The 26,362-nt window shown below is 48.0% G+C and overlaps 2 protein-coding genes across 6 annotated transcripts in view; one reads left to right on the top strand and one right to left on the bottom strand.

Moving 5' to 3' along the window:
* The window catches only part of BMP8B (bone morphogenetic protein 8b), a 32,001-nt gene extending 25,088 nt beyond the window's left edge, over positions 1 to 6,913 (top strand). The window contains exons 5-7 of the mRNA XM_016959777.4: positions 319 to 398; positions 923 to 1,033; positions 3,527 to 6,913. Of these exons, the coding sequence (XP_016815266.2) occupies positions 319 to 398; positions 923 to 1,033; positions 3,527 to 3,676 (341 nt within the window). The 3' untranslated portion in view covers positions 3,677 to 6,913. The remainder of the gene's footprint in view (positions 1 to 318; positions 399 to 922; positions 1,034 to 3,526) is intronic.
* On the bottom strand, positions 196 to 25,249 carry PPIE (peptidylprolyl isomerase E). 5 transcript variants are annotated; one of them, XM_016959782.4, is made up of 10 exons: positions 25,139 to 25,235; positions 23,811 to 23,909; positions 22,665 to 22,708; positions 22,153 to 22,179; positions 20,783 to 20,864; positions 20,156 to 20,256; positions 18,581 to 18,704; positions 15,015 to 15,200; positions 11,049 to 11,191; positions 196 to 421 (listed from the first exon to the last, which is right to left on the bottom strand). In XM_016959782.4, exons 1-10 carry the CDS (start codon positions 25,167 to 25,169, stop codon positions 368 to 370), a joined length of 891 nt encoding a protein of 296 aa, XP_016815271.1. In that variant the 5' UTR covers positions 25,170 to 25,235; the 3' UTR covers positions 196 to 367. The 5 variants fall into 5 exon arrangements, with proteins under 5 accessions (XP_016815271.1, XP_054537633.1, XP_063638310.1 ...); XM_054681658.2 differs by having other exon boundaries at positions 25,147 to 25,188; XM_063782240.1 differs by lacking the exon at positions 196 to 421 and adding an exon at positions 1,457 to 1,591.
* Between the last annotated feature and the right edge of the window lie 1,113 nt (positions 25,250 to 26,362).

Here is a 26,362-nt window from a genome sequence, read left to right on the forward strand (position 1 = left end):
GGTCTCCAGAGAGGAGGAGGCACAGGATGGCCGAGGGTCCTGCTGGGCTGTTTACTGGAGCATAAAGACGCTCATAGGCTGAAGGACAGGGGAGGACTGGGCACAGTGTCACTCTAGCCATTGGGAGCCATGGCAGGCTTCTGAGCTGGGTCATGGTACAAGCAGAGTTCCAGGGATGGGCTTTATGAGACCAAATGGTTTCCTGTCATTCATTTATTTGACAAATGTGCTCATCAGGGCATCCCCCACCCTGGTACCCCATAGTAGCTGCACACAGCAGGAACCCCAGAAAAGACCTTGCCCCTTCTGTCCCTGCAGATGACGTCCACGGCTCCCACGGCCGGCAGGTCTGCCGTCGGCACGAGCTCTACGTCAGCTTCCAGGACCTCGGCTGGCTGGTAATTGCTGACTCTCCTTGTTTCTGAAATGACAATCACCACCTGTAGATCAGAAGTGAATCTATAGGGAGGACATAGAATCATGGGTGACTTCAATTTTCTTATGTATTTTTTTCTTCTGTGTTTTCCAAGTTTTCTAAAGTGAGAATATGGTGAGAAAGGGTTTTTTTTTGTTCAGTTTTTTGTTTTTTTTTAAAACCATGAAAATGAAGACTGAATCAACCAACTAAGCTGTCAGCATTGCCGCAGGGTAACTGAGACCTCCCTGCATTGGCTACGACTGCAGCTCTGGGAGGCATGGGCAAGGGAGGGCCGACCAGGGAGGGCCGGCTGGGGAGGGGACGCAAAGTGAAGATATGGGGGATGTTGGGCCTGAGCTCCTGCCCAGCCTTTTCTGCCGGGGGTTCCTGGGTGGATTCAAGCCTCTTGGGGGAGACGGCCCTGCAGGGCTGGAGGATGGGTTTGGGCCCTGAGGCTCAGGGAGGGGCACATGGATGGGACTCACCTTCTCCCTTGCCCCCCAGGACTGGGTCATCGCTCCCCAAGGCTACTCGGCCTATTACTGTGAGGGGGAGTGCTCCTTCCCACTGGACTCCTGCATGAACGCTACCAACCACGCCATCCTGCAGTCCCTGGTCAGTACCGTGCCCATCCTGCCCGGCCCTCTGGAGAGGGGTCTGGTCCAGCTGGCTGGGAGGGCAGTGAGGCCACCTGCTCCGCGTCTCAGGGGGCTTTGTCTGCACAGTCAGTAACGTCGCTAACTTCCCACAGCTCTGCAGGAACTGGTCCTTATACAGCCACACTACACGTAGACTCGCACCCAAACACGGACATACGTGAACAGTCGTGTACACATGCCTGTTCTATGCACCGAACAAACTCCTGTGGGACACTTACACACCTGTGTGCAGCGCTCAGAGGCACAGCACATGAAACAGATGTGTACACTGTGTGGGGGCTGTGTGATCTTAACACACGGGCCCCCGAGTACACTGGCAAGTCTGACCGCCCGTGATATGTGCGCACAGTGTGTGGGGTGTGCGTGTGCACTCACCCACCTGTGCCGCACCCCAGGCAGGAAGCTTCTAGATGGTGTGGCTCTCAACCTTTTGGCTTTTCCCCCAGTTTCTCTCTTGGCCATCTGTGTTTTTTCTGGATCCCCTGGCTTTTGATGCCTTGGTGTCTGGGGCAACCTTAAAGGACAAAAGCAGGTTTCTGATGGGATCACTGGTGCTGCTCACTGTTGAGTGCTCTGTGTGTTTGTGGATTCTGGCACTGAGGCTTCCTTCTAGAACTTTTTACCTAGAATCCCAGTTCCTGGTATTGCACAGCCTTATGTTTTCCCCTTAGGAGGTTCAACGGTGATGCCTTGATCAGGTACGGTGGCTCACCCTGTAATCGCAGCACACGAGCCCAGAAGTTCAAGACAAGCCTGGGCAACACAGCAAAACCCTGTCTCTAAAATAAAAATTAAAACACACACACACACACGTGCGCACACAATGCCTTGGTGTGAGAGGAAAGAAATTACCAAAAGCTGCTCTGAGCCTATGATAATGCTTCCTTTCTGGGCAGTCAAATGGTGTTTGCTGGACACCTGGAGCCGCCTCCTTGGAAAGGCCCAGGGATGATGAAGACACGTGGGGGGGCCCGGCCCAGCCACCCTTTATGCCATGTGGTTCTCATGGCTGCATGTGTGGGAGGCACGCGGGAAGGTGACTGCACCTGCAGCTCCCGGACTCCATCTCCTCTGCCCTTGCCCCTGCCCCTCAGGGGCTCAACTAAAGTGAGCACTCATAACCTGCTGGGCAGCAAACAGACAGGCGCTGCGCTCTAGGGGAGGCTATTGGTTTGTTGGTTTGTCCAAAGCAAAACAACTGTGGAGGTGACGCCTCCTGTGAGGAAGAGCAGAGTGGCTGCTCCATCAGTGGGGAGAGACTGGGCCTGGCCTCTCCACAGAAGGAGGGGGCCAGTCAGCAGCTGGAGGAGGAATGTTCCAGCAGAAGGAGCAATTCCAAGGCCCTAAGACAGGAGTGAGCTTGGCAGGTTCAGGGCCAGCAGGGAGAAGGGGCTGGGTGCAGTGAGTGGGAGGAGGGTGGAGGGAGGTGACACCAGGGTGGGCAGGGCCGGCTCCCTTAGGGCCTGGGGGTCTGAATGAAGGTGTTTTATTCCAAGTAACCCAAGAGGCTGTCGGAGCTCTTTAGCAAAGCAGTGTTCTGGTCCACGTCACCCTCCAGAAGGACCTCTCTCTGGCTGCTGGGGGAGGCTGGGATTGGGGGTGGGGGTGGTGGTGGAAGGTGGAGGAGCAGGGGATGAGTGAAGGCTGCTGTGGTCACCTGACAGGTGATGGCAGCTGGACGGGGCAGGTGGTCCAAGGCAGCATGGAGGTGGAGGTTGAGCCAGGGGCTGCTCCCAGGGAAGGGAGGAGGCAAGAGGAGTCATCCAGGAGGCCTCCCAGGCGGGGGCTATGATGTCAGGGCGGGAGGAACTCCATGTTCCGCTGAGGCCCCATTAGACCCCAAGTGCAGAAGTGGCGAGGGGAGCAGGATCCGCAAATCTGGAGTTCAGAAGAGAGGTCCAAGCTGAGCCTGGGGAGTGGAGAGGTGCGGGCACGTGCAGGGCCTTGAAGTGCTGAGGGTGGATGCAGTCCTCTGGGAGAAGGAGCAGCACAGGAGAGGGGCCGAGGCCTGGCCTCCCAGAGCCTGGGGAGGGAGGCCAGGGTGTGGGAGGCAGAGCCTCTGGGGGTCCGAAGGGCCAAAAGAAGAAAGTGGTCCTTCCAGGCTCCTCACTAAGGCACAAACCTGGCCATGCAGTTCTCCTTCCCATTATCCCCAGGAGGAAGTCTGAGCCCTTGGCCTGGGACTCCAGGCCCCTCATTAGCACCCTGCCCACCTGCCCCACACCCCCTGCCATGTGTCCCTCCCTGGGCACTGGGTGTTACTACAGCTCCCACTCCTGGAGCCCTGAGGGCTGCTCTTATTCCTGTTAATAGTTATTATTATTGTGCTGCTCCCATGTGGCCTGGAGATGGCCAGGGCAGGGAGCAGGTGGAGCTGGGGTGGGGCTGGGTGGGTCCTTGGAGGAGGCCACTGGGCTCATGCCCCTGCCTGTGCCCCCTTCCTGGCCAGGTGCACCTGATGATGCCAGACGCAGTCCCCAAGGTGTGCTGTGCACCCACCAAGCTGAGCGCCACCTCTGTGCTCTACTATGACAGCAGCAACAATGTCATCCTGCGCAAGCACCGCAACATGGTGGTCAAGGCCTGCGGCTGCCACTGAGTCCACCCGCCCGGCCCAGCCGCAGCCACCCTTCTCATCTGGATCGGGCCCCTCAGAAGCAGGAAACCCTCAAACCCAGCCAGACCCCAGGCCGGGGCATTGCCAGGGAGGACCCTCACAACCATGTACATGACCCTTTCTCCTTCATGCCAGGCTCCTATGCTCCCCTTGCCCTGCTAGGCATTTGTGTGACTGTCCTGTTTCCAGCCCAGGTGGTCTCAATCATCAGGCAGTGTTCTACCCAAATGCAAATGCCTCTCCCGGCGGCATGTCCTGGCTGGTTCTTTGGGGTTGGCACAGAAGTCCTGTCTGAGGTCCTATCCATGCCCCTTACTGGCTCAGGTCGTGAGATAGATGTGGAATGACCTGAGAGGCACCTGGAGCCCACTGTTGGCCACCTTGAGCTCTTCACCATCCATCACAGGGTGTGGTGTGTGTAGTCAGGGTCTGGTTGGCTCCCCATTGCCTGCCCGAGGTGCAAGGTGGGGTATAAAACTGGATACCCCCTAAAGTATTGTATATTCATGGATCTGAAGCACTGATCCACTGGTCACAGGTAGACATGTGGAGTCAACTCAAGAAAAAGCTGAGTGAACAGCATGATTTAGGGCTAAAGCCAATAGCATTTATCTTCCCTTGTCTTCCTGCTTTGCATTTGCCTCTGCCATCTAGGAAAGACATGTAAGTGCATGGACATTTTACTTTGGAGAAACAGAAAAATCTTGGGGCTTCCAATTGACCCATCTATCTGCCACCATGTTGCCCCACCAGGAGCTCAGCTCTGTGGAGTTTTCCCTTTGCTGAGCAAGCATGTGGTTGCATTGGGTGGCCCAGGATGACAATGCACAGCACAGATGCCATCATTTCCCTTTCCCCTCTGAATGGCAGACATCAGTAATCAATCTGGAATGTTTTTCTTCCAAATCTGAGTGGAATTTTCAAATGATCAGCACAGCCACTGCCAACAGATATGATGTAAAGTGAAACCTGGTTGCCATCTTCTGCCATGCTGAGGAGCAGTCCATCCCTGCCCGAGCATGTATCGGCAACATGGGCAGCCTGTGACCGGGTCTGGGGCGAGGCCAGGGGCCATCAAAAACAGGCTGATCACCAAAGTCAGTGTCACCCTGGGTGCCCAGCAGCCCTGTCCTGTGTCTTGGGCCTGTGAGTCAAAGAAAAGGTCCTTTTCAGGGAATGACAAGTAGTAATTAGGCTGAGTTGGGTGGAGAGGTTTGTCTCAGCCTCTGCTGTTCTCGGAAACTGCTGTTCTCCTTGGAGCAGCCACTGGGAGTTGGAGTGTTTACTTGATTTCTGACTTGCTAAGCCTGTAATTTACCTGCTGGAATAGACAGAGTCCAGCTGCCCAAACTGTGTCATTAAAAGCAGATCCTGCGCCCGCCCCATCCACAGGCACAGCCCAGCAGAGTGGTTCCACCTCCCCATGGGCCCAAGGATGCGCCTCTCTGGAGTTCACGTGCTGCACCCCCAGGGAGGGGCCTGGGGAGAGCTGGTCCAGCAGCAGGGGTGGAGGCTGGGGCCACACTGCGGGACAGCAGCCCCTCCACCTGGACCAGGGAGGGCCTCCATGTGCAAGCGCAGAGGAAGAGACCCTCCCATGTACGCAAAGGGCAGCCCCAGGCTGTCTGGAAGTTGGAGAGTTCCCTATCAGCACAGGGATCTCAGCTCTGGCCTGGAGGTGAAGAGACCTGCCTTGTAGGTGGCTTCCTTATCTGGGCCTCCATTTTCTATCTGCACTTTTTGATCTCCAAACAACCTTCAGCCAAAGAATCTGTCTACCAACTCCTCATAGTGAGCCAGAAGCAGCCTCATAACCCTGAATGTGGGGCTCTGGTGGCTGTCACGAAGCAGAGTTGGCACATAACATGGAACCTGGCCAGGCATGGTGGCTCACACCTGTAACCCCAGCACTTTGGGAGGCCAAGGCAGGCAGATCACCTGAAGTCAGGAGTTCAAGACCATCCTGGCCAACACAGTGAAACCCCGTCTGTACTAAAAATACAAGATTACCTGGGCATGGTGGTGCATGCCTATAATCCCAGCTACTCAGGAGGCTGAGGCAGAATTGCTTGAACCTGGGAGGTGGAGGTTGCAGTGAGCAGAGATCACAACATTGCACTTCAGCCTGGTGACATGAGCAAAACTGTTGTCTCAACAAAATGAAATTATGGAACCTGTTTGCCATCCTAGTATTTACTTAATTGTTCCTTCTTAACATCAAAGATGGTCTTCTAGGCAATTGTAAATTTTAAATTAGCCAGTTATTTTGACAATTAATTTTTTACTCCACCTGTATCTTTAGTGCCCAGCCAATGATCTGGCATAGTTAGGGGTGCACCAAGAATGTCTGTAAACTACCTGAAGGTTTGTAGATATGGAGTACACCTTACCCATTAATCAAGCTGTGCATAGCAGGAACCAATACGAGCCGTGATCCTCCTGGTTCATAGAGAACAATGGAAAAACATAAGGCTTTGTCTACCTAGTTGGCCATCAGACTTTCAGCAACTTTTATCATCCAGATAGTCACCAAATGAAATAAAATAGAAAAATCCCTTGAGCAATGAAACAATTGTGAATGAACACAAAGTCCATGAATTTAATCCTTATCTGTTTGCTGAGCCAAGCATGTGCATCTGCAGCGGGTGGCCCAGGCTGGCAGCACAGATACCACCATTTCCCTTTTCTTTGCTTAGGGCATGGCCTGTTTATCTCGTTGCACCAGATGAGGGTTGGAAGGATGATGGTGGTGGTTGTTTCAGATCTACTGACAGCAATGAGAAATCAATGACAGTTGACAGGAAGAGAGGACGCATACAACAGGCAAAAGAGGAATGCCCAGCAGTCTTGGTCCTTGCGGTGCAATACTGGCCTTGAGGCCAAGTCAGCAGGGGATTCGTAGTCACTAACTTCTAACTGAGGCAGGGAAGTAACATGTTCTGGAAAAGGTCCAAAGAAACAGGAATAGAGGCAGTGTAGCAAGAGGCAGATTTTTGGTGCCAAATAGATTTGAATCCTGGTTCTGCTTCTTCCTTTGTAGAGTATGATATTGGTTCTTTCCTCCCAAAGCTATTATAAAGACTAAATATGTACACAAATCTTTGGGATGTCTGACATATAAATGCTTAACAATAGGTACTTGCTGGTATTATTACAAATGAATTTGCTTATTTTTGAGCCACTTCTATGTCTGTCCATTAAACCAAAATGTGTTCCGCAGGTGATGATGTATTTATTTCAGAGCTGTGCTCTTTATCCTAAACAATCTACACATGGCATCCCTCAGAGGGCAGGACTTGTATTCTTATAGCCTTTAAAGGCCTAGCAAGTGTCACTTGTGGCAGTGGCTGTGAAACTTTGCTCTTGTGTTCCCAGACACTGGGATCCCATGTCCTGCTGAGAGAGGTCTGTACCCACCAGGTGTCTTGGGTGGCAATTTGCATGGGGGAACTGCCCATCCAGGTCAACTGCTTGGCCCCCTTTTTGAAAGGAACCCTGGATGGACACTTGACCCCCTTTTTCAAAAATGTCTTTCACTTCTCAAAAAAATAATGCAGTTTTGGAGGAAAGTGGGATATATAAAAAATAAAATACAATTCAAATCACTACAGTCCCACAAGTCAAATAAACACACTATTAATATTTTTGTGACTTTATTTCTAGGCTTTTTTTCTTAAGATATACAAATACCTATGCTTACATATTACAGATATTTTTACAAAATTGGGATCACACTGTACTATATATGTTTCTTTGTGATGTGCTTTTTCTACTTTAGTTTCCCATCACTGAACTCTACAAGAGTCCATTTTCAACAATAAAAAGTTGGTTCTATAATTCCTTCTTCAGAGGTTGCCGTGAGGCTGCCATGACTGCAACAGATGCTGGGAGCACCTGGAGGCGGCTGTCATGCTGTTGGAGAGGACACTCCAACAGCCACAGCACTGATCCTGGGCCTGCCATCCCTGGTTTCAGCCTTTGTAACTGTTTCAGGGCCAGCATGTGGGGACTCAGATGGGGCTCAACTCTGAATGAGTTAGGAGGGAAATGAATCAGCAAAAGGAAGCCCTGTGCCCAGTCCTGGTGCTGGTCCAGCAATGGGAATGTGGAATGGGGAGGCCAGTTGGGACAGGAGCCACACAGTCCCAGGGAAAGCCGCTTTGCTCTCCAGGCTGCAGGAAAGGACACCCACAGAGCCACTGGCTCCACTTCCCAGAGAGGTCAGAGTTTTCCCGAGGCAGCCAGGCGCAGCTGCTGCATGGTGCGTAGCCGAAGCAGGTGGCCAGGCTGTGGGGCATGCCGCTGCCCAGCTCTGGGGCTCCCCTCCCTTCTGGCCTGGAAGAGCAGGGTCTTGTCTCCTGTGTCTCTCCACACAGGTCCTGGCCAATCATGGGGACCATGACTGTGTCACTCCCCAGGGCTGTGGACCCTGCCGCCACAGATTGAGGCTAAAGCTTAGTAAACCTCCCAGGACTCCATTACTACTGAAGAGAGACAGGCTGGGCTTCTAATCCCAGCTCTGCCAAACCACCCTGTGTGACCTTTGGCAGTCACGCCACTAAAGCCTCAGTTTACCTGTGCAGGGTTCCAGTGTGCATTCAATAACATCTGTGGACACCCAGGTGGAACACTGGGAGAGGAGTCCACACCCAATGGCTCCAAACCTGCTGAGCTTTCAGAACTGCCCACTGGCCTCCACCTCCCCAGAGTATCAGGGAGGAACAGAGTGACAAGGTTGTCACAGGAGTCTGTCCTTTTATGGGAGGCTGGCTGTGCTTTTTCTACACACTCTCTCCTGGTTCTCGTCCAAGCACTGAAGTCAGTGCTATCATCCCCAGCTTCACAGATGCCTGCCTAACACCTGTGACTGACCTCTGATGGCCATTATTTGCACTCAGAGAAGGGGCTGTGCTTTGAGGGAGGGTCTCTTTTGGAAGCTCCATAGGGGTGAGGGGTAACCATGTAGTATATCCCAGCTACGTGGAGCCTGAAACTCAGTCAACTGTAGCAGCTGGAGCTCAGAAAGTCCAGTTGGCACATGGGAGCCAGAGGTAGGGCAGAATGCCACCATCCCTCAGCAAGAGCTATCCTAGGGTCATGAGGACCACGGGGCCTCTCCTGCCTCCTGGCTCATCCAGATCTCAATCCAAGATGCAAAAGCTCAGCTCAGTGGATTCTGAATGGTCTGAGTGACCCAACCCACAGGAGGTGTCCAACAGCTATAGGGCTCAGTCCCTGCTAAAAGCCTTCAGCAGATGAGATTCTTTACAACCGCCTGGCTGACCAGCATCTGGAGGGGGAGTGGAGAGAAGCCAGCTCCAAGAAGTGGCTGCACACAGGAGAGCCAGACTGTGAGCTCAGCAGGGGGTGGGACCATTTGTTCTCTTCAGTGGCCGGCAATCCTGTTTTGTAAAGGCTCAGATAGTAAGTATTTTAGGCCTTGGGACTGTGATGGTCTATTTTGTGTGTCAATTTGGCTAGGCCATGGTATCCAGTTTTTAGTCAAACAGTAGTCTAGATGTTGCTGTGATGATGGTTTCTTTTTTTCAAGACAGGGTCTCCCTCTTGTCACCCAGGCTGGAGTACAGTGGCATGACCATGGCTGACTGCAGCCTCAACCTCCCAGGTTCAAGCGATCCTCCCACCTCAGCCTTCTGAGTAGCTGGGACTATAGGTGTGCACTACCATACCTGGCTTTTTTTTCTCCCCCTAGAGATGGGGGTCTCTACATTGCCCAGGCTGGTCTTGAACTCCTGGGCTCAAGTGATCCTCCTGCCTCAGCCTCCCAATAGTGCTGGAATTATAGGCATGAGCCACCATGCCTGGCCTATTTTTTAGATGGATTAATATTTAAGTCAGTAGAGAGTAAAGCAGATTACCCTCCATAATGTGGGTAGGCCTCATCCAATCAGTTGAAATTCTTAAGAGAAAAAAGACTGAGATCACTGGAGGAAGAATTCTGCTTCCAAACTGCCTCAGAGCTGAACTGCAACATCAGTTTTTTTCCTGAGTCTCCAGCCTGCTGGTCTGTTGTGCAGATTCCAGACTTGCCAGCTCCCACCACTGCTTGAGCCAGTTCCTTAAAATAAATCTCTTTCTACATATATACACATCCTATTGGTTCTGCTTCTCTAGAAAACCCTAATAGAGGGACCATAGCCTGTATTGTGTCTATAGCCCCCTACGCACCTCTGCCACTGCAGTAAGAAACCACCATGGACAATATGTAAATAAATGGACGTGGCTGTGTTCCAATAAAACCTGATTCATAAAAACAGGCAGTGGGCTGGATTAGGCACATGTAGTTTGTTGGCCTCCTGTCTCCTGACAAATAGGCATAGTACTTGGCACAGAGAAGGCACTTTGAGTTATAAAAATTTCATTTTTTAAAATCTGTAGGGTGAAAGTGAACAAATAAACAAATGAACCACTGAGAGTACACTTGCTGGCTGTAAGACCGGCAGCTGGGTTTAGGAGCAGACGCAGCAGAAGACCGGAACTTTCCAGTCTTTAATTTCCGTTGCCCTGACATCGATGCCTGGTGTGAAGATACATCACCTGACATCTAAGGGGATCGGCCCAAGGGAGGAAATGAAAGCTGTGGAAAAGATGCTCTGCTCTCCCCACTCACCAGCCTGCCTCAGAGGTCCAGCTTAGCCACAGACACAATCTCTGACAACTCCCAAGAACTAGCAGGAAGAGCAATATAAGAACTAGGGTTTATTTTAGCAAAGAAAAGACGTAAGAGCCACACTGGTAGTCCCAGGAGAGGCCCAGCAGCAAATGCTGAGAAAAGCCAGTGGCTTTTTGCACAGCCTGCCCATGGTGGAGGGGAGCACCTGAGCTGGCTCCTGGGCCCACAGCTGCGCCTGGGAATAGTCCAGGCTGTGCCTGCAGAGGAGCTGCTCCAAGCGGACCCTGAGGAAGGGCACATATCCCAAATGCTGCTCACTTCAAACAGGCACCCTCGGTGCTGCCTCCTCTGAGGCTGGCAGTTCCTTCCTGGATATGCAGGGTCAAGAGCGGAGGGGGAAGCAGAGAGAGTGCCGCCTCACACGTACTCCCCACAGTCGGCGATGATCACCTTCTGCTTTGGCTTCCCGTCCTTGCTGCCCTGGGCCTTTGTGGCAGAATAGAAGTGAGGGAGTAAGGCCGGAGACTAACAGTGGTTTAGGGATACCAACCCCTGCCTGCCCATTTGCCCACTTCCACCCCGGAACCAGGGCAGCAGCAGCCCCTCCCGCTGGACACAGCCCCTGGCCATCTCTCTCAGGCCACAGAGACTCTCCAGCCCTCCCACAGGGCTGTGCTCCTCGGGCCTGAGTAAGGAGGAGGCCCATTCCTGGCCACATACCTCAATTTGCCGCAAGACATCTAGGCCTTCGGTGACCTCTCCAAACACCACATGCTTGCCATCCAGCCAGTCTGTCTTGTCACATGTCAGGAAGAACTGAGAGCCATTGGTGTTTGGGCCAGAGTTGGCCATGGATAGTAGACCTGAGGGAGAGAACAACCATCAGCTCCCCGAACCCTGGCTACCAGCCCTTAAAGGACGTCTGTGCAGGCTGTTGACAGCCCTTCAGCCAGTCAGGCTCAGACTCGGGGATGCACAGATCACATGCAAATGCGGCCACCTTATCTTTGATTCAGTTAATAGTCAGTGAAATGGTAAGTGAGGTGTTTCAATCACTTTATACTGGTCTGTTCTTTCATTAATTCATTTATTTAACAATTAAGTGTCTACTTGGCAACCAGGTCCCTGTTAAGCCCTGGGAACATTGATGAGCAGAACATAGTCCAAGCTCTGGTGGAGCTCACAATCAGTGGAAAAGAGCCATTCAAAATGACAGCTATGACACAGTGAGGCCTGGTAACATGGACATTTGTCACATAAGAGAATGTACATGTATATGTGTGTGTCTGTGTGTGTATGTGTACATGTATGTATGTGTGTGTGTGTCCACAATGACTCCTAAGTTTCTGATCAAGCGGCTAAGTGGATGGTGGAGTCATTTATTGAAACAGGGAAGAGGGGGAGGAAGAGTTTAGGGGAGAAGGCCAAGAGCTGTTTTAGACATGTAAAGTGTGAGATGCTCGTGGGATATCCAGTGAAGACAACAGGCAGGCAGTTGGACAGGAGTCTGGAGCTCAGGGAGCCATCAGCATGCAGATGCCAGTCTGCACAAGCTTAACTCAGAGATACCGCTGAAAGCCCTGGGACCGGGTGTGACTGCTTAGGGCACTGCTTCTCAGTGGGGTTGGTGTCCTGTCCCTAGGAAACCTTTGGAAATCTGAATTTACTTTTTTTGAGATGGGGATCACTCTGTCACCCAGGCTGAGTACAGGAGTGCATCACAGCTCACTGTAGCCTCAATCTCTGGGGCACAAGCAATCCTCTCACCTCAACTCCCAAGCGGCTGAGACTACAGGCGTGCACCACCACACCTGGATAATTTTTTTATTCTTTTTTCAGTAGATACAGGGTCTCACTATGTTGCCCAGGCTGGTCTCGAACTCCTGAACTCACGTGATCCTCTGGCTTTGGGCTGCCACTTCAGACTCCCAAAGTGTTGGGATTACAGGCATGAGCCGCCGTGCCTGGCCTGAAAGTGTTTTTGACTGTCTGAAATATTGTGGGGGTGCTACTGGCATTTAGCAGGTGGGGGCCTGGAATGCTAGATGTTCTGCAATGTCTGGCACAATGAATTGTCTCATATCCTCTTGGCCCTTACAAACATCCTGCTAGAGGCTGGGCGCAGTGGCTAATGCTTGTAATCCCAGCACTTTGGGAGGCTGAAGTGGGAGGATCACTTGAAGCTAAGAGTTCCAGACTAGCCTGAGCAATATAATGAAACCCTGTCTCTACAAAAAACTTAAAAATTAGCCTGGCATTATGGATGGCGTGCACCTATAATCCCAGCTATTTGGGAGGCTGAGGCAGGACTGCTTGAGCTGGAGAGGTTGAGGCTGCAGTGAGCCATCTTGCACCACTGCACTCCAGCCTGAGCAACAGAAAGAGACCCTGTCTCAAAAAAACAAAAACCAAACAACAACAAAACAACAAATATCCTGTCAGATATTGGTATAGGTAAAAAATGTGTTTACAGTTATCTGCACCTAAAACATAATTCCATTATACATATAAGCCCAAAGTTTTGGAGTGCTTTTGATTTTCCATGGAATCTTCTAGGAATGTAACTACGATGTAAATAAACAGATTACTCTTTACTTTGGACTCTAATCAACTTTATCTACCATTTCACAAAGCCGTATCACCAATAGCATCACTGCTAGTGGTATCCAGTTGACACTCTCGTCTGCATTTCTAACTGCTGCGTTTTAGTACAGGGGCAGACGCCTGAATAATTCACTTTGTGTTCTGACACAGCTGTGCTTAAGCATGTACATCTGGAAACATATTCGATTATTATACAAATTCATTTATTTCCTCTGATGTTCTTCCCTATTATAGTTACAGATGAATACTGATTTTTAAAATAACGATGTGGGTCAGTGGGCTATATCACCTACACATGTCAGTTCAGTATAGTAAAGAGGGGCCCTACAAGCCACCAGTTAGAAAAACGGAGCACAGGGTAACAGGCTTCTGGAGAACAAAAGAATGGGCTCTGAGCCACTTCAGTGTTTAAGGGTCAGGAAAAGAAGGAGACAGCAAAGACAGAAAAAGCAGCCATCTAGGTAAAAGGAGACAAGAAGAGGCAGGAGTCCTGCCAGCCAAGTGAAGAAGGAGTCAAGGAGAACAGAGTTAGTACAGGCTGAGCATCCCAAATGTGAAAATCCAAAATCCAAAATGCCCCAAAATCTGAAACTTCATGAGCACTGACATGATACTCAAAGGAACTGCTCACTCGAGCATTTCAGATTTGAGATATTCAGATTTGGGATGCTCAACTGGTAAGTATAATGCAAATATTCCAAAATACAAAATACTTCTGGTCCCAAGCATTTCAGGAAAGGGACACTCAACCTGTAGTATGAAATGCTCCTGGGAGGTGGGATAACATCTGGGAGGTGGGATAAGATGATCGCCAAGAACTGGCTACTCGTATTTTTGGCAAGAGTGGTTTCAATGGCGAGATGGGACTAGAAGTCTGCCTAGAAGGGATTAGAGAAAACGCGAAGGCAGCAAGTCTGTACCATGTTTTCAAGAAGTTATGCTTTTACTTCTTGAAAAAAGATGGGGGACCAGGGGCATGGGTGATAGCTGGAGAGGGAACAAGAGTACAAGGATGAAGATTTTTTTTTTCTTTTTCGAGACGGAGTTTCGCTCTTGTTGCCCAGGCTGGAGTGCAATGGTGCGATCTTGGCTCATCACAACCTCCGCCTCCCAGGTTCAAGTGATTCTCCTGCCTCAGCCTTCCGAGCAGCTAGGATTACAGGCACGCGCCACCACGCCCGGCTAATTTTATATTTTTAGTAGAGATGGGGTTTCTCCATGTTAGTTAGGCTGGTCTCCAATTCCTGACCTCAGGTGATCCACCTGCCTCTGCCTCCCAAAATGCTGGGATTACAGGACTAAGCCACTGCACCCGGCAACCGGATGAAGATTTTTTTTTAAAGGTTGATAACTGCATGCTTTCATGCTAATGGACTGATCTAGCAGAGCAGGGGAAATGGATTACAAGAAGGGGACAACTTTAGAAGCCATGTTCCTAAGTAGAGGAGAGGGAAAGGATCCAGTCCACAGGTGGAGAGACTGGCCTAGGAGAGACAGCTCATCCCCTGTAATTGGAAGAAAGAGCATGCACGAGTGGAGAGATGCAGGAGGCGAAGCATTAGATGAGGTGGGAAGGTGATGACATGAGGGCTTCAGAAGTGAAGACAGGCATGGACACATCATCTCCGGTTGGGACTGAGCATCAAGTAGGGAAATCTGGTCAGGTTGGCAAGGGTCCCCTTAAGAACTATAGTTACAAATTTCAAGTGGGATTGTTCAGTACAATTCTGTGTTTTTTCTCTAGTTGCTGGGGGACTAACCACAGAGATTTTACTGAGTAAATCTGATGGTGAGGGCAGGGAGAGCAGTGGGGTTGAAAGCATAAGAGCCTGCAACAGCAGACCACAGAATCCAAGCGGGGCTAACAGGAATTGTGGACACGGTTGGGGGATGAACAGTACCTGAATGTCAACAAGCCAACTCCACCCTAGCAAGGCTGCATGGTTCTCCTATGTCTGGTGGCTGGGTCTCCTCCAGACTCTTAGTGTCCGTCAGCCAGAACTACAACCTGTCCTTCCATCCTGCCTGGCCATCCCACCCTTGCCCAGCCTCCCTCATCACCACATGCCAACTGGCTCCTACCTGGTCCCGTATGCTTGAGGATAAAGTTTTCATCATCGAACTTCTTCCCATAGATGGACTTGCCCCCAGTGCCGTTGTGGTTTGTGAAATCACCGCCCTGGCACATGAACTGGGGGATGATGCGGTGGAAGCTGCTTCCCTTAAAGCCAAAGCCCTTTTCATGAGTGCACAGGCAGCGGAAATTCTCTGGAATTGAGAAAGGAAAAAGCGCTGGGGTTAAAAAATAGGACAAAATAAAACAAAACCTCGAAAAAACTTTTGTTTAATGTTCATATTTTTGTTTTAAAATAAGAGATACTCATTATAAACCTTTGTGATACTAACCTTGTAAGGACTATAAGGGATTCTTTTTCCTTGAGACGGAGTTTCACTCTTGTTGCCCATGCTGGAGTGCAATGGCACAATCTCAGTTCACTGCAACCTCCACCTCTTGGGTTCAAGTCATTCCCCTGCCTCAGCCTCTTGAGTAGCTAGGACTACAGGCATGTACCATACACCTGGCTAATTTTGTATTTTTAGTAGAGATGGGGTTTCACTATGTTGGCCAAGCTGGTCTAGAACTCCTACCTCAGATGATCCGCCCACCTTGGCCTCCCAAAGTGCTGGGATTACAGGTGTAAGCCACCACACCTGGCCAGGACTATAGGAGATTCTGATGAAGGGGGATTGAATATACATGTTCGAGCTCTGTTCCCTTCCAAAACCACACTAAATTGGTAGGAAACTGATTTTTTAAAAGAAAAACCAAAGGATCTTAGAAGAAATCATAGGGGCAAATCTTCATGACTCTGGATTTGGTGATGGTTTCTTAAATGTCACACCAAAAGCAGAGGTGAAAGAAAAAATAATTAGATTTTATCAAAATTTAAGATGTGCATCAAAGAACCGTACCAATAGAGGGCAAAGCAACCCACAGAACGGGAGAATGCTTATTTGCAAATCATATTTAACATGGGTTTAATATCCAGAATATATAATGAACTCCTATAATTCAACAACAAAATGGCCAGGCACAGTGTAATCCCAGTGCTTTGGGAGGTCAAGGCAGGAGGATCACTGGAGGTCAAGGGTTCAAAGTTACAGTAAGCCATGATCTCACCACTGCACTCCAGCCTGGGAGTCAGAGCAAGACCCTGTCTCTTAAAAAAAAAAAAAAAAACAATCCAGTTAATAAATAAGCCAAAGATTTGAAAAGATGTTTCTCCAAAGAAGATATACAAATGGTCAACAAGCACATGAAAAGATGTTCAACATCATTAGTCAGTAGGGAATAAAAATAAAAACCACAATGAGATGCCATGTCACACCTGTTAAGAGAAGATGTGGGCCAGGCATGGTGGCTCACGCCTGTAATCCCAGCACTATGGGAGGCTGAGGCGGGCGAATCATGAGGTCAGGAGTTTGAGACCAGCCTGGCCAACATGGTGAAACCTCGTCTCTACTAAAAATACAAAAAATTGGCTGGGCATGGTGGCAGACGCCTGTAATCCCAGCTACTCGGGAGGCTGAGGCATGAGAATCACTTGAACCTGGGAGGCGGAGGTTGCAGTGAGCCAATACCCGGGCAACAATGCGAGACTCTGTCTCAAAAAAAAAAAAAAAAAAAAAAGAGAAGATGTGGAAAAACTGAAACACTCATACATTGCTGGTAGAAATGTAAAATGGTCCAGCCACTGTGGAAAATAGTTTGGCATTTCCTCAAAAAGTTAAATACAGAGTTACCATATGACTAAGCATTTCCATTCCTACGCATATATATCCAGAAGAATTGAAAACAGGGATTTAAACATATACTTACATGTGGATATTCACACAGGCATTTACAATAGTCAAAAGGTGAAAACAATGTGCAAGTGCCCATCAACAAATGAATGAACAAGATATTTATCCAAATACAACGGAATATTATTCAGCCACAAAAAGGAATGAGGCACTGATACATGGTACAAGGATGAACCTTGAAAGCATTATGCTATGCAAAATCAACAAGGCGCGGAAAAGGACAGCTATTGTATGATTCCACTTACATGAAAAATCTAGGATAGGCCAATTCATAGACACAAAGATTAGAGGTTATCAGAAGCCAAGGGGAGGAGAAAATGGGGAGTTATTATTTAATAGGTACCTTTAATAAGTGGTTTTGTTTAGGATGATTCAAAAATTTCGAACAGAGTAATTACTGCTAACAAACACTTTAAAGTGGCTAAAATAGCCAAAAAATAAACTTAAAAAGCAGGGAGGAAGAGACAACAGCAACAAAATTTCTGAAGTTAGAAAACAAAATAGATGAGTCCTAAATGATATAGCAGACCCGAGAAAGCTGAATCTTAAGCTGGTAAAAGCCAAGAAGCAACTCAATTTGCACTCCAAAAGCTCAGAGGAAAGGGTGCAGGTAATCCTGGAGACAGTAAGTTTGGCTGAAAGCCCATTTAAGAAAGTGGTTAATCTTTGGGATCCTTTCCCAGACTCTGCAGCTGGGGGCCACCCCTCCCCAACCTGGTAGCCAGCTGGGGGTCTAGTCTTTGGTAGGTTAAAGCAGAGGGTCTCTGGACTAGGACATCCTACGCATAGTGAGGGCTGAGGTACCATAATGACAAATGGAGATTATGTGAAAGTTTATATACTGAATGTTGAGGAATTCAGCCTTGCCCTCATCTCCCCTTAACAAGATGCAGACACCTGGATGCAAAGCCCCCAGCAGGATGGTCTGGGAGAAAATCAGGAATGATTACACAGAAAACTATGCAAAAACAAGGCAATTATCAATTCCAGGCAAAACAAAATGCTGTGCATGAAAGGAGGTTATCACATGATGCTTACATTGTTAAAATAACTTAGGACCTAACCAAAATTATGGTACCTATACAGGGAAGATGAGGGGGCAGGGAAGGGGATTTTAAAAAACTAATTCTTTGTCCTCTGAAGTAGAAAATCAGAAGATAATGTTTAAAATGGAAAACAGGAAGTAGAAATATAAAACTGTTATCAACATGGAAATAAAAACCAAAACACCTAAGAGTTGAAATCCGCTCCTCTGAGGAGCAGCAAATGGTGTTGGCAGCAGGGCATAGGGACAGCACCAGGGGACGACTGTTTTTTCAAAACAAGCTTTGTGAAACTGAATTGACTCTTTATATGTCTAGATAATAAAATTTAGATTAAAAAGAGAATATAAGTCAATATTTAATAAATTACAAAGAATACTCAATAAAAGCACTAGTTACTTCTAGAATTGAGGACTGGATGTAGAGAGGGGAAAATGAATTTTCAATTTATTGTCTTAAATATTATTGGAATATATGTATATGCTATTCTTTAAAAAAAAGAATACATTATTTACTTGTATTTTTAAAAAATGATTAAAAAACGGTAAGCCAGCACTTATAAAGCTTCAAAAACACCTGCTCTGACTTATCTGTTACTAGATCCCAGGATCTGAGATGCCTCAAATCAACTTAGGTCAGAAGCAATATCAAGGACACAAGAAGTGAAGCAGTAAGAACCTGGGAAAGGCTCACTGCTCAGCCACCAGCGTCCCGCCGTTCTGACCACAGCGTCCTGCTCACCTGCTGTCATGGGCACGACATCAGAACGCAGGAGCATCTGGATGCGGCCAGCCGGCTTGTTCCCAATCTTGATGTCCATGTACACCTGAGGATTTGACCGGGCCTTTTTAGCAATGGGCTCTCCCTAGGTGCAGAAGAAATTGCTAGTTAGAGAGAGCTCCCTGACGCCCTAAGTAGGAGTGCGAGTATTCTACACACCCACCCAGAACACAACTCCAGTGCATAGGCTGGAGCAAGTGCTGACGGGGAAGGCCTTGGGCCCTGATAGGGCTGCAGGAGGCAGGAGCCATGGCCGTAGTACCCAGCTGGATGCCCAGCGACAGGAGGTCTCAGCAATGGCTAACCTGAGCCCCACACACGGGCGTGTTATCTCATCATGCTTGCCCTCAGATGCATCTGCTTCCTCCTCTTGCTTCACAGTTACAGAACAGCACTTTTCTGGTCCATGATCCACAACTCTCAGTATCTTCAAATGCCAGTTCCAGCCCACCCACTGTCCTCTAGTTAGGCAGACCCATCCATGTACCACCTCGTCCCTCTGTGCCTGGCCCTGCATATACACTGGCTGACTACATGGAAGCAAGGGGGCAGCCCTCTTGCTCAGGCCTAAGTGCTCAGAAGACAGTGGAAGGTGTTGGGCCTTGCATTGTGCTCCAAGTAGGTAAGACTAAGCAGAGGATACAGGATGATCCAGGGGGACTCCACTGACTGTGATGGCCACTTTATGAGTTCTGATTTGCATTCAAATTTCTGGCATGGGTCAATGTGTGGATGAATGGTGGCAAATTAGCCAAGATTGAGAACACAGGAAGACAGGATTAGAGAAGTGGAAGAATCCATTTTAGGCAAACTTAAGCTGCCCATGAGACTTGCAGGCAGAAATATCTGAAGCTCAGGACTAGAAAGAGACCATGAAGGTCAACAGCATAACAGAGGCTGCATAAAACTAGAGATAGACTGCTACTGTTTCAGCTGAGAGAAGAGAGAGAAACCATGAGCCAAGAAAGAAATACAGAAGAATGACAACATTCACAAAGTACTCAGAGGAGGGGACGCCCAGGAAGCAACTGTCAGAGACTATGCTGAGAATCAGGGGGAAGTGCCCCAGCAGGTTCTCGTAGGACTGGAGAACCCTGAACCCATGTACAGGTTGAAGGAAGGGACACTACCCTATTCTGTCTCCCCTCCATTAGCACAGGAATAGGAAGACCACGACCCTTGTGGCAAACTCTTCAGTGAAGGAGGGGGACTGATCAGGAGGGGTGAAGAGGGGCACCTCAGCTTCCTCCCTGTCAGCTGATAATCACAAATCCATACCTGAGCAGAGCTGAGACACTCATCACATAGAACACAACATGGACAAGAGACCCAAAGTTTCGCCCTTGAATTCACTCGATATTGACTTTACCAAAGTACTAAGAACTCAATATTGACTTTACCAAAGTACTAAGAATTCATCATTCATTCCCTCCACTTTGATATACATATTGGCAAATTTCCATTAAAACTTAAAAAAAAAAAGTCTCCTGTGGACAGCGCCGGCCTGTCCTCTGGAAGCAGGAGCTTCATTCTCACCTCCTGGGTCTCTGCTTTGGGAGGCTCTGACCCTTCTTCCTCTTTATTCTCTTCAAGCGTCTTCCCAGAAAACTTCTTCAACCAGTCATCATCTGACCAAACTGAAAGGAAAGAATCAAACAAATGTTCATTCAAGCTGTCAGCTTGAACTGAAAAGTAGCTGCTTTGGTCAGCAAAGTGGAAGATGCTATGTGGCCTGTATGCCAGACAATTCCCCACTGAGAACTCCCAGGGGTAAGGAAAGTTCTCATCCAGAATGTCGGCCCTGAAGTCCAGCTCTCAGTAGGGCTAAGGAAAATAGCTATGCCGAAAGCAAAGGTGTAGCCTTTGCTGATTTCAGCCCTTGATGGAGACCCCAGGAATGGAATATCAAGAAAACTGGGAAAGATGAGCTCAGGCAGGAATTTCTCTCATAACAGAAACAATCACTTTGGCTTTGCTGAGAAGCTCAAACTCACTTGTTTCTCTAAAAAGGTGGTGCATGCCCTTCCCAATGTGAACCATCATCTACTCCTATCTACCAGGAAGCAGCATTTAGCATCTACTTCCAAGTAAATAGAGACAAAAAATGCAACTAAGGCCAAACTGCAGAACATCACAGGGAATCTGGAAGTTGCTCCTACTCACCTGGCCTGGAAGAGCCTTCCTTAATTCTCATTGGTTTGGCCAAATTGACACGAATTGTACGTCCAAAAAGCTCAGATTCATTCTGAAAAGATTGAAAATCCAGCTGCTTAAACTCTCTTAGGTTAAAAGAGGGCCAGCCAGCTTTCCATATACTTCTGAGACACACTCATGATTTGTCCTCCCTTAATCCCTGGGCCTCTACCAGTAAGCTATGCAGCCACCCCAAAGCCACCTGTGGGTTTCAGGGAACTCACACCCCTTTCTTTCATAGCAGCACACAAAGACCTGTATTACCAAAAGTAACTCTGGGTTCAGAACACTCCAAAATTACAAAAATAAATGCAGTTTCCCAGTATTTGAGTTCACCTTCAAAAGTCAAGATAAGCTTTGAAATGAAAGAAAAATGATCTCTGACAGCTGATGAATATGTTTGGTGAATGGATAACAGAACAACAAATAAAACAACATCTCATTATCCAAAGATAATCGGTACCAGGAAAGGTCATTTAAGGTGACTCCACTTGAAGTGGTGATGAAGATTTCGTGGTAAAATTGAAAAATTTTTAAAGGTTGACTGGGAAATTACTGTGATGAAACTAAAAATAATAAAAACAAGTTTCTTACAATTAATATTCAGGACTAACTATGCACTAATCGGTAGAAAGAAATGTAACTTGGTAGAAAGAAATGTAACAGGTAGCCAGGTAGCCCTGTTGGCTTGAGCCTGTAATTCCAGCTACTTGAGAAGCTGAGAAGTCTTGAACTCATGAGTTCAAGATTGTTAAAAAAAAAAAAAAAAAAGAAAGAAAGAAAAGTAACAGGCACTGAAGTATTATTTTTCCAACAAAATTCTATCAACAGTATGGTATCTTTGCACTTCTTATCAGACATGAAAACTAAAAGGATCTCAAGGAGGGCACAAATACTAAAGAGCATCATCATTTTTCCCAAGGACCTTTCCAGAATATCCAAATCATTTGTATCAGTGATTTGCACCTGCCATAGTTAAATTTCTCTTCTCAATTGTAAATTGGTCTAACACTTCATGAAATCCTGCTATTTTGCAAAATATGCGGTTACACTGTGCAATCAATTTGCACTGTGTCTGCAAATTATCCTAAACATGGGAGAGCCAGTGAGAGACTGGTCAACAAGGATGATGAGGACTTACATTATTCTGAAATGGCGAAGGAGTCTGAGTAAGAACTAATTTTATAAGTGATCAATTCAAAGTGAATATTTTCACGTGACAATTTTTACCTCCCCATGCAACCTTGTAACTTTGGAAGTCCAGAACACTGATATATGAATAAGGAGCCTCTGTACCACCAAAAAGCAACTTTAGTTAGAATTAAGATTCCCAGCCATACCATGTTGTCGATAGCTGCTGCAGCATCCTGCCAAGGAAAGACAAAGGTACAAGTTTAGGCTTGCAGCCAAATGCTTCTTATGGTGTCTAAACACATGCTCAGTAGCAAAAATCCAGAAAAATGCCACCTCTGTATTTCTTGCCTAGGTTTTGCGTGTTTCTAACAAAGAGCACTTCCTGGCTGATTTTAGAGCTGGTGGTGCAACAATTTGCCATCTAGTTGAAGGCACAAGAAATAATCACTACTTCCAGGCAAGAATGCTCAATGAACAGGGGTGCAGGAGCTAGCTCCTCTGCAGGGCAAGAATGGGAGGGCCTGGCAGGTCTGACATGTTATTCACAGTCCAGTCTGATTATGTGAGAGATGCTTTCCTTAGAACAGCACTTACTTCTGATCTCTCTGGCAGCATCAGCCTAAGGCCCAACAACCTAACCAAATGGTGAAAAGCTTCCTTTGTAATCAGTAACAACATCACAAACCAAGGACTAGACACTAGTAACACAGACTCTCACCTCTGCCAACTCAAATTCAACAAAAGCAAATCCTCGGTGCTTTTCTACAAAATGGAAAAACAAAAACAAGTAATTACTATGTGGGGTAGTGGGAAGAAACAGGATGGTCACAAAGTGAAGTCAGTTACATGTCGTATCCAAACACCAGAAGTTCTATCCAATCACTATTTAGGAAGAAGGAATCTCATTCTTGATTCTTCTTATACAATATTTTAAGCAATAATAAACTTTGTTTTTTTAATGGACATAGCTGAATAGTAAACTGTATTTTTAATTGATAAGTATTCAATTATTCTACGAAAGCCAAACTTAAAACCTTAACCATTGCATGCAAAGCAATTAGAAAAATAAAGTCATTTGACCTATCAATTATCTATCTAAATATATATTTTGCGCATCAACTGTGCATAAAGCATGAATCCTAAAACCTGATAAAGATGGTCAGTCTTTATCTTCAGGAAAATGCTGAACTAACTAGAAAGACCAAGCACAATAATGTTTATCATAGAACTCAGAGACTAGAAGGCCCTTAGAAAGCCAACATAACCTTATCATTCTGCAAATAAAGATTCCCCAGGCCCAGAGAGTTTAAAGACTTTGCTAACAATCATATGCAAGGTTGATGATAAAACTAGGCCTAAAACTATAATCTTAAAAATGACAACAAAGGTAAACAGAAAACTGAACTGTGATTGTGATACCAATCGATGGGAAACCCACCCAGGGGTGCAGAGGCCAAGAACCCCCGCCCTCACCCACCCCCATTATGGGGCTAGGCTTTCCCGCTGCCTCATTTAATAGCACAGCTGCAAGAAGGAGCAGGTGGGATGGGGTACCCATCAGGTAGATTAAAACAACATTCAAATCTCAATGTAGTTCAAACCTATCTCCCTACTGGTCTATTGAAAAATCTGTCTTATCTCAACCCAACAGCTGAAGACTCTGGAAAGTATTCAGAGTTCACAACCACATGGCCTCAGAACATTCCTTCTCCATCGAGATCACTGTCACCAGGCACCTTCCTGAACTTACCTGTAGTGTATACTAACCATATTTAGAATGCATATTTAGAATTGTGATGTGACTTTAATTTTTTAAGGTATTTTCCTAGTAAGAGGATTCTGAACGTGAGAGACACTAACTCACCTGTTTCATAATCCAGAGGAATCTGAATATCTGTGATGTCTCCAAAAGGAATGAACGCAGCATGAAGAACTTTGTCGTCCACTTCCTCTGCCAGTCCACCTGCAAATAAGCCAAGGGCCTTCTGAGCCACTGATCTCCATACTCTTGCAGAAGTCCTTGCAGCCCCGTTAGCATGCTAGCCAGGGGACAGGACCCTTCCATTCAGTTCTTTGGGTAAACAAACATCCCCCTCTCATCTCTGCCCACCCATACTTATGAAAAATATTCCTCTCTTCGCCCTTCTTTCAGATGCTCATCTAGTCCTGGGATTACTGCAATAGCTTCACAACTGACCTCCCTGCCTCCATTCCATCAACTCCACAAAGCCAACTAGAATGATCTTAGGAAAATGCAAATTTGAACCCGTAACTTTTCGCTTACACTCCTTCAAAGGCTTCCCACTGTCCTCAGGATAAAGTGCAAACTCCTTAGCAGTACCCACCTCTCCAGCTTTTTTGCTTTGCTTCCTAATTTCCTGAGTCTCCCGAATAATGACCCACTTGCCCCCAAGTGTCAGGCTATTTCACACCTTTGCGACTCCCTTGCAGTGAACGGCCTTGCCTCTGCTTCGGTTACGTAGCTAACTCCTGCTCATCAGCTCTGGCATCGCCGCATCCAGAATTTGCCCTCGCTTCTCCAGATGGATGGGTCATTTGTCCCGCAGCCAGGCCCATATTATCATGATCCATCCTCACTACAGCGCTTATCAAAAGTGTGCTACTGAGGTAATTCCACTTTTTTTCTGGCTAGTCTGGGAACTCCTTTATGGCAGGGGCTGGGGCTGAGCCGTCGCTGCACTGAATGTTTGTAAAACAAATGAACGAGAGGATCCGGAGGGCCATAATACTCCTTTACCGCTCCTCGGGGCCCGCTGGAGCTCAGCGGGCTAGGAAGTCAGAATAATCATTCCGTCTCGGGTTCACGCACCTGAGGTGTGTGGCAAGGCTGTTCACTGCAAGGGAGTCGCAAAAGCAGAGGCCCAAAGGTGTGAAATAACCTGACCCTTGGGGGCAAGTGGGTCATTTTTCGGGAGACCCAGCGAATTGGGAAGAAAAGCAAAGAAGCTGGAGAAGTGCGTACTGCTAAGAAGTCTGCACTTTTTCCTGAGGACAGTGGGAAACCTTGGAAGGAGTTTAAGCAGAGCCAGAGCTATCGCCAGCACTACCGCCAGAGACTCGGCCTTGACAGCAGCTCGCCGTCCTCCTGGTTCAGAGATGCGTCCCACCCCACGCCCCGACCCTTGGGGGTCGCGTTCACTCTGACTCCGCCTAGCAACCCCTCCTGCTCACCCACGTACAAGACGCGCTTGGTGGTGGCCATCTTGCTCGCGCGCTTTTCCGCCGGAAGCCAGCACTCGGCCCGTCCTCTTCCCCACTGTCCCGCCCCGCCCCCAACGCTTAGCTCTTAGACCCCGCCCACCCTCGCGTTGGTCCAACCGGCATCCCGCTACCCGGATGCACTGGGCGCCTTGTGAGGTGCGCAGTGATAAACCAAGGGCCGTGGTCCTCGCGCTTCTCAGTGCGCACCGTGTTGGGGGAGGGAAACCTTGGCCGAATCAACCCGATTATTATGGGCAAACGATAAACTCTGGTGCTTGGCCATCCTGCGCGTCTGTTTTTGGACAACCTGGGAGCTAAGAATGAATTTTACCTTTTGAAATAGTTGGAAAAAATAAAAATATATATATTTTCTTGTCCGGGCGTGGTGGCTCATGCCTGTAGTCCCAGCACTTTGGGAGGCTGAGGCGGGCGGATCACCTGAGGTCAGGAGTTCGAGAGCAGCCTGGCTAACATGGTGAAACCCCGTCTCTACTAAAAATGCAAAAATTAGCCAGGCATGGTAGCGGGCGCCTGTAATCCCAGCTACTCAGGAGGCTGAGGCTGGAGAATCGCTTGAACCCAGGTAGCGGAGGTTGCAGTGAGCAGAGATCGCGCCGTTGCACTCCAGCCAGGGTGACGAGAGCGAAACACCATCTCACAAAATATATATGTATGTTTTCTTAGCACATGAAAATTATGTGAAATTAAAATTTCAGTGTCCGTAAAGAAAGCTTTATGGGGACACAGCCACGCTCATTCCTTTAAGTATGACTGTGGCTGCTTTCCTACTACAAGGGCAGACGAGCTATAGCCTGCAAAGCCTACAATAATATTTACCATCTGGCTCTTCAGGAAGAACGTTTGTCTACTCGTGTTAGGTTTTGAAAAGAAGGCAAGGGTTAAAGAAAGACACACACACACACACACACACACACACACACACACACACAGAAAGAGGGCGGCTCGACAGCAAACGCAGGCTTTATGTCCAGCATAATAACCTACAGAAGTGGGGAACCAGCCTAATGCCAGTGCCCACCACTGCTTACAGACTGGGCAATTTATAGGTATGGGCGGTAGGGGTCTGGGCAGTATGGGTTGCTGCCTAGCAGGATATTGATATAAAGATGTTCTCATGATGAGGCGGTTTGGCCCTTGTTCCAGTGGGATGTCATCATGGTGTCCCTTGGACCT

Source organism: Pan troglodytes, chromosome 1, assembly GCF_028858775.2.
Source record: "Pan troglodytes isolate AG18354 chromosome 1, NHGRI_mPanTro3-v2.0_pri, whole genome shotgun sequence".
In the NCBI taxonomy this organism is placed as follows: domain Eukaryota; kingdom Metazoa; phylum Chordata; class Mammalia; order Primates; family Hominidae; genus Pan; species Pan troglodytes.

Bases quoted from the DNA above. Each gene is read 5' to 3' on its own strand.
- PPIE (XM_063782240.1), bottom strand. From the start codon at position 25,169: ATGGCCACCACCAAGCGCGTCTTGTACGTGG. The intron at 22,180-22,664 runs GTGAGAGTCTGT...TTTCCTTGGCAG, and splicing joins TTGAATTTGAGTTGGCAGAG to GATGCTGCAGCAGCTATCGA. The intron at 18,705-20,155 runs GTGAGAATGAAG...TTCTGCACCTAG, and splicing joins CCAAAGCAGAGACCCAGGAG to GGAGAGCCCATTGCTAAAAA.